Source organism: Syngnathoides biaculeatus, chromosome 6, assembly GCF_019802595.1.
Source record: "Syngnathoides biaculeatus isolate LvHL_M chromosome 6, ASM1980259v1, whole genome shotgun sequence".
Classification (NCBI taxonomy): Eukaryota; Metazoa; Chordata; class Actinopteri; order Syngnathiformes; family Syngnathidae; genus Syngnathoides; species Syngnathoides biaculeatus.
This window is the reverse complement of record NC_084645.1, coordinates 20,734,760-20,752,057: the sequence shown is the minus strand read 5'-3', so window position 1 is coordinate 20,752,057 and position 17,298 is coordinate 20,734,760. Positions and strand designations below refer to the sequence as shown.

The 17,298-nt window shown below is 50.1% G+C and overlaps 1 protein-coding gene across 12 annotated transcripts in view; it reads right to left on the bottom strand.

Moving 5' to 3' along the window:
* LOC133501819 (genetic suppressor element 1-like) overlaps positions 1–17,298 on the bottom strand; it is a 61,449-nt gene that overhangs the window by 13,393 nt on the left and 30,758 nt on the right. For all 12 annotated transcript variants that reach the window (XM_061821841.1, XM_061821840.1, XM_061821849.1 and 9 more), the window contains 3 exons: positions 4,568–4,747; positions 2,845–3,038; positions 320–492 (listed from right to left, as the gene is read on the bottom strand). In XM_061821841.1, coding sequence (XP_061677825.1) covers positions 320–492; positions 2,845–3,038; positions 4,568–4,747 — 547 coding nt within the window. The remainder of the gene's footprint in view (positions 1–319; positions 493–2,844; positions 3,039–4,567; positions 4,748–17,298) is intronic.

Sequence of the window (17,298 nt, the reverse complement as noted above, 5' to 3'; positions counted from 1 at the left end):
CAACGGGCAGGGGGCGGGGTTACACCCTGAACTAGTCGCCAGCCAATCGCAGGGCACATGGAGACAAACAGCCGCACTCACAATCACACCTACGGGCAATTTAGGGTCTCCAATTAATGTTGCATATTTTGGGGATGTGGGAGGAAACCAGAGTGCCCACCCGGAGAAAAGCCACGCAGGCACGGGGAGAGCATGCAAACTCCACGCAGGGAGGGCCGGGATTTGAACCCGGGTCCTCAGAAGTGTGAGGCCAACCATCCCCGAATAGCTCATCTTTTGATTTATTAATATTTATTACTATTATTATGACTAGTCTTGCCTGAGGCTCTGCATTCGGGGGTCCTGCATGACAGAGTTGGGGGTGAGTCCGAAGGGGTGAGCCAGCGGGTGAGGCGGGGCCACGGGCGGGGTCCTCTTGTCCTGCGGCGGTCGGGCGTCGTCGGCGGACGCCCGCTCCCTGACGCCGGCGAGCCGTGGGACGCTCGGCTCTACCTGAGCGGGGGGGGGGGGGGGGGGGGGGAATTGGGGGTGGGGGGCAGGTGACGCCACAAGTTTAGATCCGCACACGGGGGAAACGTAGAGGTCCGCATTCGAAATTCTAGACTTCAAATGCAATCTTTAAAAAGCAAAGACCTTCAAAGGTACTCAAGTACACCTGAAAAAGTGCTCGGAAAAACAAGTACAGACACCGGAAGCATTAGTTACAAGATGATATTATTATTATTATTTTTATTTTTTGCCACTGCCGGTACTGAACCAGTTCAGGGTGTATCCCGCCCGCCTCCTGCCCGGTGACAGCTGGGATAGGCACCAGCATTGCTCTTCGCCGCTTATCCTCACGAGGGTCGCGGGGAGGAGGCGGGCGGGGTCGCCAGCCAATTGCAGGGCACACAGAGAATAACAGCCGCACTCACAATCCCACCTACGGGCAATTTTTTGAGTGTCCAATGAATGTTGCATGTTTTTGGGATGTGGCCGGAAACCCGGAGAAAAGCCACGCAGACACGGGGAGGACATGCAAACTCCACACAGGTGGGGTCGGGATCGAACCCGGGACCTCAGAACTGCGAGGCTAAAGCTTTACCGCCTGACCCACCGTGCCGCCCTGCCTATCATGTCCGGTAAAGGAATTTCAATTTATGTGAATGAATTATGATTTCATGGACTTTTTTTATGCCATGCATTTTCTCTGTGTTCAATTCATCCACCCATCCATCCGCTTATCCTCACGAGGGTCGCGGGATATTTTGAGCCAATCCCAGCTGTCATCACCCCAAACCGGTTGCCAGGCGATCGCCGGGCACACGGAGAAAGACAACGGGGGCACCGTTTCCATTCGCGCTGGACGGAGTGCCCGTCTCGCCCGACGGGCGACGACCTTCCCAGGGCGGCTCGTCCCCCCCCCCTGAGACTTTTCTCTTCTTCACACGCCGTTGAGCTCCAGTGCCGCCTCCCTCCCGTCGTGTCTTTGCGTCTGAATGCACCCCCCCCCCACCCCCACCCCCACACAAGAGTGGTCTTTGTGCAGCTCTGATTCTGGGGGGGGGGGGGGTAATGTCACCCCTTTGCATTGTCTCGGGGGCCCCCCCCCGATGCCTGACCCGTCCGCCAGCGAACGCCTTCAGACGCACACAAGTCCCCCCTTCCCGTCTTGACTGTGGTCAAAGGTCAAACATACACGCACGTGCACAAAGCCAATAAACTCGACGTCCACCTGAAGGTACTAGTACGCTCCTCACTCGTAGTAAAACTAAGCTCACAAGTAGAACTCTCCGACAAGCGACATTTTTTCCCGACCTTGTGACATTTGTGCACACTAGTAGGACAACTTTGGCAAACTACATGTTACTACCCGAGCTAAACTGTGCACTTGACAGAGAGATGCAGTGTACTAGTGCTGAAGACGGATATCGAAGATATTAACCAAACGCTCAATCGTTTATTGAAAGACTAGACAATATCCTTGATAATTAGATTACTAGTTGGATTTTTGTCTTCACTAGTAAGACAGTTCCCTGCACTAGTACATTGACTTTCTTTAACTTAATGTTTTTTTTCCCACCACTAGTGCCATTTGTGGACAATTAAAATGCAATTGAACCTTAATATTACACAACATTGCTGCACAATTAACACCACTAAGCGCATCTAATGGGCTTCTGTCACACACTAGTAGCTCCCTGGAGGATATTAGTAACACCAAAATGTCTTCTAGTAACATGCAGTTGTCCTACAAATGTGCAGAAATTTCACAGTGTGTATAAAAATGTGACTCGGAGGACACCGTTGTTGTACTAGTGTGCTGAATTGTTGGTTTTTTTTTTGTGAGGAAAAGGGCCTACTAGTACACGGACCTTCAGCTGGATATCAAGGAAAAGGAAGAGATGCTAAAAAAGGGCATTGCAATTAAATAGTACACCAAAAGTAAAACTGGTGTTGTAAAAATTACTAGTAAAAGTCATTATACCGAAGACTGTAATAGTATATGGAGCTTAGGCTCCATCTTAAACACCACGTACTAGTACACTTTTCCCTCAATCGAAAATTCAGAGTACTAAGGTGATGTGACTAGCAGAACGACTGCCTTCTTAGTAAAGTTGTTTGCGCTACTAGTGCCACTTTTGACCGATGAGAGCACAATTCAACATTACTAAAACAATACTGCGCTGCACTAGTAACACGAGAAGGTGCAGCTAGTATATTGAGAATATTTATGGGCTTTGACTAGTAGCACCAAAATACTCACTAGTAGCCATTTTAGCGATGCTGTTCAATAGACACGGAGGTTTTTTTTCCATTTCATTTCATTGTCACAGATTTGTTGAATTTGCAAATTTCTCTCACCTGTCGTCCGTCGGCCCTCCACAGGCCGTTGCTGGTCTTGGTGGGCGCAATGGTGACCACGGGCGGGGCGCCGGGGACGACGGCGTGGCCCCGGGACTGGGGGCCTAGCGGCGCCTGTTTGGGGGCGCCGACCGGCGAGCCGCGGCCGGCGGCGGGCGAAGACACGGGCGACGGCTCGGCGCTGACGGCCGAACCTGAGCGGTGGGAAATTTCCAGTTTTATCATTGAAGAATATTTTTTAAAATATGTCAGGATTGTGATTTTTTATTGATTTAAAAAAAAAAAGGTAGGATTTTGTGGGGTTTTTTAATATTTGTCAGCACGAAAAGACGCCCAAACTTGCATTGTGCTGGACGCAGGTGCAGCGACACCGGCTGAACATCGCGCACGCACACCACAACACAAAAGCGCCACAAAGGCCGAGCCGAGAAAAGAGCGACGGGAAGCCGGAGGAAGACGGCTCGCTATAATCGGCCCGAATTAGATTGCCAGTAGGAGGAGACGGACGGAAAAGCCAGCGAGGGAGCCGGCGGGATCGGTCGGCAGACGGGCGCTCGCGAGGAACGACGACCACAGCGACGTCACCTTCGGGAACGACGGCCGCCGTGACGTCACCTTCGGGAACGACGGCCGCCGTGACGTCTACAGTTAGGAACGACGATCACTGTTCCGTCACTTTCGGGAACAATGGCCGCCGTTCCGTCACCTTTGGGAACGACGGCCACCTTAACGTCACATTTGGGAACCACTGCCACTGTTCCGTCACATTTGGGAACGACGGCCACCGCAACATCATCTTTGGGAACGACGGCTACCGTGACGTTAATTTTGAGAACGACGGCCACCGTGACGTAACCTTTAGGAATGACGGCCAACATGCCGTCACCTTTAGGAACGTTGGCCACCGTGACGTCACCTTTAGGAACGACGGCCACCGTGACGTCACCTTTAGGAATGTTGGCCACAGTGACATCACCTTTAAGAACAACGATCGCTGTGACGTCACCTTTAGGAACGTTGGCCACCGCGACATAACCTTTAGGAACGACGGCCACCGTGACGTCACCTTTAGGGATGACGTTAACCGTGACGTCACCTTTAGGAACGGCGGCCACCGTGATGTCGCCTTCGGGAACGACGGCTACCATGACGTAATCTTTAGGAACGACGGCCACCGTCACCATTTACAGCGCGAACGAAGGGACTGCAAGGGACAGCGGATTTAAAAGAACAAACCTTTTTCATGGCGAACCGCTGGAAACAATTCGTAATGCAGCAGTTCCTTAACTCTCAAGCGCTCCAAAATGACTCCACTTACAAGCCATCGCTCGCTTGCGCTTGAATTTCTTTTTTGTTTTTGCTATTTTTACTGAAGAATCAGCTTCAAACATCCCACCGCTTGCACGGCGCCGGCTAGCATCAGTTTCCGTCGGTTACGTTGGCTCCATTGTTACCCGATGATTTTATATCGCAATGATACGTTGAAGTACTTTTTTTCTTATTAAAGATCAAGTTAGAAGTTTTGGAGGTGTTTTTGGTGGCCCTGAAATGGATTAACAGCGTATATGTATATATATTTTTTTAATCCAGTTTAAGATGCAAATGAGCAAGTGGAATTCCCCTCAGGTCCGCAAATATGTTCAAACGAATCGCGGCAGTAAAATCCGAAGGTGTCGAGCGAAGTCGGCGCTAGCGGCAATTCGTCCCTGGCGGCGCCGCTCACCTCGGGGATCCTCCGCCTGTTTGGCCAGTTTGCGCAGGGCGGCAGCGAATCCGGAGTTGGCAGACTGGGCGAGCGCGCTCCCATTGGTCAGAGGGCCGAGGGGACTGACGGTGGCTGTGGTCCGAGTCGCCGTGGAGACCATTCCTAATGACGCCCACTTGTTGGAGTCATGGCTCATGCCTGGCCAGAAGGAGGAAGCGACAATTTTGTCAGGAATAAACTAAGAAGTGTACATTCTGTACGCTTAAAATACGCTGGCACTTCGACGCGGGTTTGCGAAGTCAGTCATGAATACATCCCAGCCGTCACTTCAAAAAATGTTTGGTACGTGTTGGAAATAAAGAAAAATGGCACTGGTTTGTGGCGGCACGGTAAAGCGCTGGGCTCACAGTTTTGAGGTCCCGGGTCCGATCCCGGCCCCGCCTATGTGGAGTTTCCATTTCCTCCGGGTGGGCACTCCGCTTTCCTCCCACATCCCCAAAAACGTGCAAAATTAACTGGACACTCTAAATTGCCCCTAGGTGTGATTGTGAGCGCGGCTGTTTGTCTCCATGTGCCCTGCGATTGGCTGGCGACCAGTCCAGGGTGTACCCCGTCTCCTGGCCATTGACAGCCGGGATAGGCTCCGGCACTCCCCGCGACCCTTGTGAGGATAAGGGGCTAAGAAAATGGTTGAATAGCTCGCACTGGTGTGTATAAAAATTAACTCCAGTTTTGTCTTTTTTTGTCATTATTTGCAGATATGAACAGACAAAAAAAAAAAAAAACCATTTCCAGTGAATACAAGTCGAAATCAAGGTTTCGTTGCACTTTGGACACGCGTACGGTGCTTTGGGCCAATCGGTGATGACGCTCTGCGCTTTTCTTCATTCCAACTCCAGCAGGAAGTGAATATTTGTACCTGTCATATAATTGTTAATTGGTGTAGTGGTACGCAGGCCTGACTTTGGTGCGAGCAGCGTGGGATAAATTCCCGCTCAGTGGTGGTGTTGACATCTGCCCTGCGAGGGACCGGCGACCGATTCACGATGCGGTCCTGGCCGGGTACGGGCTCAGGCACTCCCGTGACCCTTGTGAGGATAAGCGGCTTGGATAACGGATGGATGAATTGTTGCGTGGGTCAGTTTGACAGTAAACTTGACCTCGGAGTTCTGAATAAACAGCTTATATGGAAAAGAGTCCGAGCGCGAAACTAAAGGCAGGCGCTCAAAAGTGTTTTTCACGACGCTGAAGGGTCTGCAAAGGATGCGGCAAACGGAAAACCGGCAAAACAAATCTTCACACGGTCCCGCTACCGGCGGATTCTCCGGCTCTGGAACGAACACTTTGTGTGGATTATGTTATTTGTATTGTGATTGTTTGGGGGCCTAAGGGATTAATGGCATTTGAAGCAACTTCAAAGGGGGGGGGGGGGGGGGGAGAAAAAAATCTGGATTTATAAAGTGAGGCGGCATCTTGTGGTTTTCGCTCGCCCGTATCGAGGCGGCGTCTTCCCTCCGCGCCGCGTTGAGGTCTCCGACGGACAACGAGATCCCTGAATAGCAAGAAGAAGTCTATTTGTGCGGCTCCCGCATAAAAGCCGGCGAACGCGAGGAGGCGAGCGGCCGAAGCTTTTATGTCCGTTAATGCAACGTAATTGCGCGCATCTTTTCATGCGACGTCCAAACACAAATTTCCCCGGGGCCAATTAGGCTGATCTTGCATCTCCAATCTATTGATTTGTGGCAAGCGCAGTCTTTGTGCCGACCCCCCAGGGCCCCTCCCATCGCCCTCTCGCTGACCCACTAATGTTAATTACAGCTGGAATTAGCCAGCAGCGCCTACACTACAACTAGCGCCCCCCCGCTACCGCCGCGACCTCATTACCGCCACACAAACACGCACACGCGAGGACCAAACGGTGGTCAACACTCGGACGCCGTGCCTTGTTGTGTTCCTCACGTTAAGCGAGCCCAAATGAGCCCCATTTTCTTTCCAAGAGTCACAAACGGCTGCAATATGCATGCCAGGCCAGGAGGCGGCGCTGCCACGTTCGGGAAAAACATTGGACAAGTATTTATTTAGGATTTGTTTCGTGTGCTTTTAAGGATTTGGTTGCAGAACATTCAGAAGAAGAGGCAGAGAAGGTCCCCAACTAAGCTCAGGTAAATATATTTAATATTTTTCTATGCTCTGCGGGGGGAATGTGTTGCTTTCCGTGTGTGTTCAAGTCGCTACTGGGACAACTTTGCTAATTTCGCAGTGCATGTTAGCAATAAGCTAGCAGACCTTCATTTTCACAATTTGATCTTAAAATTAAATCTATTTATCGTTTTGAAAACCTAAAAAAAATAAAATTGCATGAGGATTTTAATGAAAGGTAATGTTCTGGAATTGCTCATATTTTGCAAATGTGCCTTTTTTTGTATTTATGAACATATTTTGGAAGCACCTTTTTTTGTATGAATACATTCACGTTAAAATCCATCAAACATTTTTCAAGCCTTAAAACACAGGTGTCAAACTCAAGGCTCGGGGGCCAGATCCGGTCCGCCACATGATTTTATGTGGCCCGCGAAGGTAAATGGTGTGTGTCAACTTCCGTGATTCTTGTTCAAATCTGTACACAAATTTCAAACTGTCATATCATACATAACATTGAGATACGGAAAGCATCAATAATAGCCCAAAACGCCATTACCCTCGATTTCTGACTTCAAAACTAGTTCATAAATTTCATGTGTAAATACGATGAGGCGGATAAAGATTGTTATATTTTCAGTCGTAACGGCCCTCTGAGGGAAACCGGACCAACGACGTGGCCCGCAATAAAAAATGACTTTGCCTTGAAATATGAATTTAAGACAAAATGTCAAAAATGAAAACCGTAAAATTGTGGCTTTTTGCACAAAAGGTAATGCAATTTGTAGTTGTGAGCGACATATTTTGAAAGTTTGCCTTCTTAAAATGAAGGGATCATATCAGGACTTTGTTTTTGTGTCGTTGGTATGTTGACATGCGTACTTTTGAAGTACGTCGTGTGCATACTGAAATGAATGCACAATAAGAAATTGCAGTCACACACGTGCAAATCCGCACGCGGGCGTCCGGAATTGTGCGTGCAAAAGTACTCGCACTCCGCACTTAAGCACACGGACGGATGCTCACTGCGGACACCTGCCAAATGTACTCGAGCGGCGCAACAAAAGTATTTGCACTTTGGTTTCTCCTCGCGAGTGACAGGCGAGAGCGTTCGACCGCGAGAGCGACGAGCAGGCCGGGAACGAAAGATCCCGGCGAGGCTCAGGCGATCGCATCTCATCACTCGCCGCTCTCTTTCTCTTCCTCTTTCTCTTCCTCTTCCTCTCTCTCCCTCCACCCCCCCCCCTCCTTCACTCTCATCCATCTCGGCACGCCGGGAGCTCATTTCGCAAAAGCCGACGACGACGCGCCGCCTGCTTTTTCTTTTCTTTTTTTTTTTTTTTTGCTCGCCACAATCTCGGTGGCCGGATTCACTTGACGGTCCGACGGCGCACGAACGTACGCACGCACGTTTGGTAGTAACATGCGCATGTGTGCATAATTGAAACACGCGAATACTCACCCTCCTGCTCACTCTTCCGGCTGTTTGTCGTCTATGTGCTCCTCTTTCTCTCTCTCTCTCTCTCTCTCTCTCTCAGCCTTGCAGCTGTCGGGTGGTCACGTGACCTCCTTTCTCTCCACTCTTCCTTCTCCTCTCCATCCACTCGCACCCCCTCCTCCTTTCCCTCCCACACCATCTATCACCCTCCTCCTCCCCCCTTCTTCTCCCTCCTTGTCGTCTCGTTAGGCCTTCCAGTTTTCTCTCTTAAAGTGTGCTCTCGTCATCTTTTTTTTTTTTTTTCCCCTTCGGGCTTTTGTGTGTGTGTGTGTGCGTGTTAAGATGCCGTCCATCCATCACTCTTGTCTTTCGGGACAGGGATGCGAGGGGTGGGGGCGGGGGTTGGGGGTTAGAGGATGCTCGTCGTCGGCGGTGGTGGTGGCAATTGGGGGTTGCGTGTTGCCTTCTGACAGTGACCTCTCACCGCTCACCTCTAACCTTTGCTGCGACAGCCAGCAGGAAGTTTGGGGGGTGGGGGCAGAAAAACAACAAAAGAAAAAGTCAAAGTCTCTACCTGAATGTTTTGGTTTTAAAGAGGAACGCAGGAAAACGGACGTTGAATGAAGGGAGCGCGGCGGGCTAGCGGATAAAAGCACACCCGCTTCTGGAGTTCCGGGTTCGAGTGTGTTCGTCCCGCGTTCGGCGGCTACAGTGTGTTGACGACGACTGTTGCGAGCGGCGGCTCGTCCGCGCCTGGACGGCGAGATGAACGGATGGATGTACGCGGGCAGGGATGACGGACGGACGGCCCTATGAATGATAGATGCGGCCTAAAAATAAATCCGCACGCACACGCACCAGCAAATAAAATCCCTTCCCTCTGAGCCGTAATCGTAACCAGTTTTCCTCCACGCATGTACAGTCCGCTTCCTAAGTGAACAATAGCAGAGCTCAGCGTGATGTCATACAGTAGGACATGTTCAGGCCTGCTGTCCTCCCTCCCTCCCTCTGTGAGGACGACGGGGTGCATAAGCAACTGCGTGCGTCAGCTCATTAAAAGAAGCCAGTGTGTGTCTCGACACTTTCAACCCACTCTGCTTGTTTAGTACCGAAAGCGTCGGGCCGAGCGCTTTTGCCGCGCTGGCCATTTGCCGCCTGGTTCGTTAGCGCCGGCGCTCGAAAAACGACGCGGGTCATCCCAGTCGAACTTCGAATTTGGAGGGAATCCGTGCAAATGCGAACTTTATATTCCGATAACCGGGAATCAAAATCAACAGCTTAAAACACGGCCGTCAAACTCAAGGCCCCGGGGCCAGATCCGGCCCGCCGTATGGTTTTATGTGGCCCGCGAAGGAAAATCATGTGTGACAACTTCCGGGATTTTTGTTAAAATTTCAAATTGCCATGTCGTAAAAGACAACGCGGAGATATTGCAAGCATTTTTGTGTTACCAAACATGAACAATAATAATAATAATAAAAAAAAACATTTACCTTGATTTCTGATTCCAAAACTAGTTCATAAATTGCATGTGTAATTTTGATTGTTCCACAATCATAATGGCCATCCGAGGGAAACCGCAACTACAACGCGGCCCGCCTGCGGCAAAAATGAGTTCGATACCCCTGACTGAAAATCTTGTCAGGCAAATGAATACGAGAACAACTAGAAAACTCCCTCCAGTCATAAATGTGACAGTCCATCTTCCGTCATCCACCACAAACCAGGAAGTAGTCCGCTAAATAACAAACGGAAAGATAAAAACACAAGTATGGAACCGGGAGCATTTTTTTTTCTTTTTTGCCGTTGAGTGACAATTAACACGCCCGCCAAATGCAAACGGAAAAGGTTTCCTTCCACTCACGCATGTGCCGACTGTGCTGTTGTCGCTGAGGTTCTTCTAGAAGTCAGAGGTGTCGCTATGCCTGCTATTGGCTAAGATTCGGGTCAATTTCGGTGGCCATTTTTACTCTCCTTTCCATAACTGCCGTCGGTGCGGGGAGGACCAAAATGCAGGACTCCAAGGCAAAGGCATAATGTCCGGTGGGTTTTATTTCAGAAGCAGTGTCCGCACCCGTAGCCCGGTGCACACTCGATGAACTGGCAAATGCCTGTGACGAAAACGGCAACGTAAATACGCGGTCAATTAATGTGCCGAATGCGCAAACAGCTGTGACGAGTGCCAGAGGTGGCACCGCCCAGGCCACGCCCCTCCTGGCAGTGATCCGGCCCCGCTCGTGACAGTAACAAGGAAAAAAAGCAACGACAATAGCGACCGTGGAAGCTTGAACCTGCTTGACCAGATGCTGCCCTCGGAAGCCTCGGAAATGGTTCCGCTTTTCGAATTGGCACTTTAGAAATTGCTACTGAAACACTTTTTGCCACATTTGAATGATTTCAACGGACCGCGTGCAGAATCTGTGACACTCCAACAACTCGATGCCATTCGAGAGGCCGTTTTACATAAGATACCAAAAGGCAAAGTTGTGTTGTTGTTTTGAATATGTGTAATTATCAAGTGGGGGCGGCCAAAAAGAGCGAGTTGAGCCGAGTTCACTACCGCCATGCAGTGCTCGTAGGACCTACGATTGTGTGCGTCGTCACTCGTATCTCAATGCACTCGGAAAATGAAGGAAATTGGTTGCACGGATCGGGCGTTGATAAGCCAAAAACCGTAAGCGACGTCATCGTTTAGTTGACGTCGACTCGCCTGCCATCACCTCAGCTTCCGCTAGCGAAAATCTGAGGCCGTGCCGGCGAGCGTCCGCTGACACAAACGGCGAGCTCAGCAATATTGCTCGCGTCTATCCTAGTTAGCTTGTACACGCGCTCGCCGCTTTGTTATTTGCTGCTCTGGCAGCTGACGCTAATAGCAGCCACAATAGCTGGCGGACATCCGCGGATTCTACACAGGCACGCACACGCCGAGTGGCGAACGGGAGGGAAAGTAGCCAAACGTTTTACGGCCTCTTAAAGTTGTCTGTAATAGCAACCGGAGCGGCGTCGGCGCGCCGTTCAGGACTTCCTCCCGGGGATGCGAAATGGCTTTACTAGCCTCGCTCGCACAACGGCACTTAACACTCCCTCACTATCCAGAAACAACAAACGGGCCCGTGAGTGCACATAAATGTCAGAACAACATCAACAAACAAAAACATGGAGCGGGACAACCACGAGGAAAGGTGATCTTCCTTTACAACGCGCTCACGCACGCAAATCAGCTGACTCAGTCGACTTTGGACGCGCTGCTGCTCACTGCGAAATGTATGCATGCCACCCGGGGGGGGGGCGGCGCAAACAGCCAGCACGCATTTGTGCTGCTGCGATAAATGGAGCAGAAAAAGCACGGAGTGTAAGAGGCAACACCTCCAGCGCAGGCCCGGGGCAATTAGGACTCGGGAGCAGTCAGTCGTGGAGGCGCCGACGCGGCCGTTGTGCTTGATACGCAACAACAGACTTCATCGGCGCGATTTTCGCTCGCAACGGCAAAGATTTCAGAATGACGGTTAGTACGTCGCTGCCTAACATAGCAAGGCCCAAAATGCCCCCCTCCAAATGCAGGACTCCGAGGCAAAGGCATAATGTCCGGTGGGTTTTAATTCAGAAGCAGGTGACCCGGTGCAAACCCGTTGAACTGGCAAATGCTCGTGACGAAAACTCCAACAAAAATACGCGGTCAGTTAACGTGCCGAACGCGCAACATTCGGGTAGGCAGTATCTCATGACATCGTGAGAGCAATCTGATAGGACAGTTTGCAACCCAGTCAGAATTTGTCCGTCCGTGCTCATCGACCACGGTTCTGAATGTATTCATTCATTTTTGGAACCTCGAAAATTGAGGTTTTATTCTTCGAAAACCAATGGCTGATAAAATTGTAAGCCACAGAAACATCAGGCAGGAGATGGCTTGCGGTTCCCGTATTGATAACAACAAATCGAGGGGGCTCCGACCTGCACGACCGTACAATAAATAATAAATACATCCTGCTGAATTTGGACCGAATGTGATGAACACTCGACGTGGGACGCCCCCTTGTGACGGCTTCAGCGGAATAAAATCATCATCTGTGTAATCTTAGTACCCGAATTGGAGCCGTATTCGTTCGCGTTGAAGCTGCGCGGCCTAGCCTAGCTTAGCCTAGCCTAGCTCCTTAACACCAAGTCGTGTACGGAATCAAATGTGTGCCGACATCAAACGCTAAGTAAGTACACGACCTACAAAATACAACGAGGACCGTGAGTACTTATTAGGAAGTTGGGCGAGTGGAAACGTAAACTGAAATACGCTTTGCCACAGTTTGACCATTAAATTGAAACGAAAAAAAAAAAACCCTACAAAATACATAATGACTTGATTAAAATGTATTGCACATTAATTTAGATCAAAATTGCTACTCAACAAAATACAAAATATTTCACCATTTTTAACTTTTGGTTTTTTTGGCCATCATCTTTTGGACTTTTCACGCATATTTTCTGCACACGCATGCACTGAGGCGGCATTGAGATCCCTGCATAAATTTTGTTGAATAAAATGAAAAATGAAAAAGCGAGAAATCTGTGGAAGAAGGCATCCAACAGGCCAAACGAGTCACAACAGTTGCCTTGGCCGAGCGGACGACGGGCTGAATGAGAGAATGGACAAAGAGCGAAAGAAAATGAGATCAAGCTGGACGGGCAGCAGGCTCAGAAGAAAAGCGATGATGGCAAATATGAAAAAAGAGGCGGACTTCCACATTTGGCCGAGGTAAAAAGCGAGGGATCCTGGTTAAAGGAAGCCATTTGAAACTAAAAAGACAAACTTTACGAGAGGTGGCAGCGTGTCGATGGATCGTCTTCCATCCATCCATTTTCTTTGCCGCTCATCCTCACGAGGGTCGCAGGGCAGTGCTGGAGCCTACCCCAGCTGTCAACGGGCAGGAGGCGGGGTACACCCTGGACTGGTCGCCAGCCAATCGCAGGGCACATTGAGACAAACGGCCGCACTCACAATCACACCTAACGGGCAATTTCGAGCGTCCAATTAACCTTGCATGTTTTGGGGACGTGGGAGGAAACCGGAGTGCCCGCCCGGAGAAAAGCCACACAGGCGGGTCCAGGATTCAACCTGGGACCTCAGAACTGAGAGGCCAACGCTTTACCAGACGAGCCACCGTGCCGCCCTTGATATCGTTTTCATCAAAGTGGATATTATTTCGGATTAGGACAAGGAGTAACAAATCGAACCTGATTTGGAATAAAAAATATGAGCGGAGTTTTGGAGTCTCAGCCCTAATTAGTCACACTTATTTTGAAATGTCATCAAACTGCAAGTCTCTGCAATCTTGCAAAAAATACATTTCCATCTGAAAAAGCAGGATTATTACTCCAGGAATGTTGTGGATTTTCACAATTTGTCTGTTTCCAAAGCAGTCGGACAACCTCAGTCCGTCGTCCTCCTTCCTCTTTGCGCCTTCTTCGCCTTGGCGGTCCCGTCGACGCGCCGCGCGCCAGGCGCCGACAGCGCGGCGGTTTGACCTCTGCCATCTGAACAAACACCGGAGCGCCCCGAGACATACAAAATAGCAGATGCACGGCGGGCAGGTGCTTGGGGGGGGGGGGGGGGGGGGTCAAGTGCGGCGTCGGCTGAGGTGTGTCTGCATCAAGCCCGACGCAAAACTGGTGGAGAAGATGGCGGACAATGTCCTCACATCGGCGGCCTGTTTTGTGAACCTTTAATTACAAGAACTAAAATGTACAACACGTTCTGACATTCACACCTATGGACAATTTCAAGTCTTGGATGAAGTACCTCGGAAAACATGTCAAATCCACACAGGACGGCCGCGGCAGAGATTCAATCCCGGAACTGTGAGTTGCGCTCACCGCTCGTCCACTGCGCTGCTACTATGTGTCACTTATCAAAATAACGAAGATGAGTTGACACAAGCGAGCTGAGTTGGAGCCCAGAAATATGTCAACAGCAGGGCACTTTGTTAGCTACACCTTCAAAACATAAAGATAAATGTTTTTAAAAATGGATTTCTAAAGATAATCCATCAATTCATCCATTTACTGAGCTGCTTATGCTCACGAGGGTCGCGAGAGTGCTGCAGCCATCGGGCAGGAGCAAACTGGTCGCCAGCCAATCGCAGGCCACAACGAGGCGGGCAACTGTCGCACTCACAATCGCACCTTGGGGCAATTTTAGAGTGTCCGATGAATGCGTGTTCATGGCACGTGGGAGGAAACCCCGGTCCTCAGAATTTCGCTCTAACCAGTTGCGCCACTGCGGCCCCACCAGCGTGGAGGTAGCATGTTCTCCTTGCGCCTGGGTGGGTTTTCTCCCACATCCCCAAAACACCGGACACTCTAAATTGCCCCAGGGTGTGATTGTGAGTGCGACTGTTGTTAGTCTCGCTGTGCCCTGCGATTGGCTGGCAACCACTTCAGGGTGTACCCCGCCTCCTGCCCGTTGGGATAGCCTCCGAGCACTCCCTGAGACCCCTGTGAGGATAAGCGGCAAAGAAAATGGATGGATATAAATATACACACATGAAGTACATATTGGCTCTGAGGAGATGTTGCCACAAACTATGAATACAAAAGCACGCCCACCCCCCCCCACCCCCACCCGCTGTGAGTCTCGTCCTACAAATTCTGCCTAGCAACAAGTTGCCACCAAACGTGTTTTCCTGCTACGACAATAAAAAAAAAACTGCCACTCAACGCATGAATGCCTAACAAACACGCACGAGTACCACAGCCCACGGAGGGTGGGGGTGAGTTGTGTGTATGTGTGTGTGGGGGGGGGGGCACGCATGTGAACATGCGTGCGCGTGAGTCCATCAACATGAGACGAGGCTCATTAAAGAGATCGGAGGGCGACTGGGTAACCCCTGCAGAGCAGCTGGTGCACGGCAGGTCAGATGGGGGGGGGGGGTTGTCAGGGCGGGGCAGGCAAGGGGGGGGGGGGGGCGTGTGCCTGACTCCACCTGAGGGCTGTGTGCACACGCACAATAGCCAAGCGATCCGCTCGGCTGCTGCAACCCGCTGGCGTCCGTCTGTGTGACGCCGACAATGCCGACACTGTTAAAGGTCTCCCCTGATTCCCTTGGGGGGGGGGGGGGGGGCACAGTGTGGGGAAATGCGCTGATAGCAACAAAGATAGAACAAACGCCTTGATGGAGACACACACGTGAAGTTCGGGCAGCAAACGGACGCATCTCGAATGGGCAAATCGAGGCGTGAAGGGCGCTTCGTGGCTCGAAACGTCCGCCATCGTAAAAAGTTGCAAACAAGCTGGTGTTGCGCCACCCGTTGTGTAGCGCAACTACGTTTAAATCAAGCGGACTCTTCCCTTTGGTTCAAATGCAATACATTTTTACTATTAAAAGCGACAGAGCATTTTCAAAAATGCTTCAAAATAAGTTTAAGTGAATTGAAAATTAAAACAGTTAATAGTGAAAATTGACAGAAACTGTGAAAAAAAAGAGTAAAATGAGAACATTTCCAAAAATGAGTGAAGAAAAAAGAAAAGAATGAGCAAGAAATGACAACGAACACATAAAACAAAAGTGTTTAGATATGGATGAAAATGCAAAGAATGTGGGGAAAAAAAAATCTTAAAATGATCCCACCCGAACGTTCACCTCTAACCCATTGACCCCAAACTGTAGCCCTAACTCTAAGACAAAAACACTAGTGGGCCTAACCCTCACCCCAGGTAACCTCGCCCCAAGTCGCCCGTTTCACATGCGTAAAAAAAAAAAAACGGGAGCGTTTGCTTGCTCAGCAACAGGTCAGACGGGAAAGATGGCCGACCGGACGCGCGGCATCCTGACTTCACAATAAAAGCCGCCCAGCGCGGCTCGTCTTCCGCCTCGAAAATACCGAGCGACGCTATTTTTTCGGGACGCTTTTCTGGGCAGACAGATTCCGAGTCGCGTCCCGACGCGGCGCGAAATTGATTCGCTCTCGACTGAAACTCGGCAAATCGCGCGTCGCTGAGTCGTTTCCGACGCAAATAAACAAAAACACGAGAAGCAATATGACAAGATTAATAACCGTTAAGATGAAAAGTGCTGACAGCCACTGCAAAAACAAAAATCTAACCACAATTAAATATTTCAAATTTGTTCAAAAATGTTCTCTTCGCATGTATCTCAATGAGGTGAACTTTTCTCATGAGTGCTCTACCTTTAAATATGAAACAACTCGTTTTCAGAAATCTTGGCAAGTCAAAAGTTTCTGTCAATGGCATAAAGTACGGAATATATTCCTCATTTCATGTCTTTTTAAACCCAGCGTCATAAAGAGACCTCAGACTTGGAAAAGCGGCAAAAAATGTAGAAAAAAAGAAAGAAAAAAACACTTCCTGCCTAAAAAGTACAAGCGACAATCAATTTTGATCCAATAGAAAAGTTCGGCCCTGATCAATTTCCGCCGAGTCAAAGTTGTGCACCGGCCTCACTTAGAAACCCCCAAACGGGACGCGCTGCATTCAGGTTTAAAGAAGAGAAACAAACAACTTACCGCATAAAAGAAAAGAGAGAAACAAAAGCAGTCCTCGGTTTTAGCCCATCTCGCCGTTGACTGTGACCAAAAACACGGCTGACGAGTGGATGTGGGAAGGACGAGCGAGCGAGAGAGAGAGAGAGAGACTTGGGCGGGGGAGGGAGCTGGTGGGAGGGGACGCTATAACACCTGCTCCACCGATCCTCCCTGTGGGGGGGACGTGACCCCGCCCCCATTCTGCGCTTTCCACACGCTGCCGGCGCGTCCGACAGTCGGGCTGATCGGTGCTCACTTTTGTACTGCGGCCTCGGAGGCAACGTACGTTTGCGTGGAAAAAAAAATGACACGGTTTGGTGGACATTGTGGTGTGAAACTTCACAACGCTACGTGTCGGTTTTGCAGGAGAAATCAGCTGAGGGTGAAAAACGAACATCTCGAAGCAAGCACACGTTGCCTCTTATCGAGAGGACTGCGCCACAGAGATTTTGGCCTTCTGTCCCGTTTTTTTGGCAGCAAGAACGAGCGCGTTTTAACAAATTGTCCAAGGGGTCAAACACCTTTTCATAAAAGTTCATCTAAACCTATATATACAGCCGTTTTCTTTGCCGCTTATCCTCACGAGGGTCGCGGGGAGTGCCGGAGCCTATTCCGGCTGTCAACGGGCTACGCCCTGAAC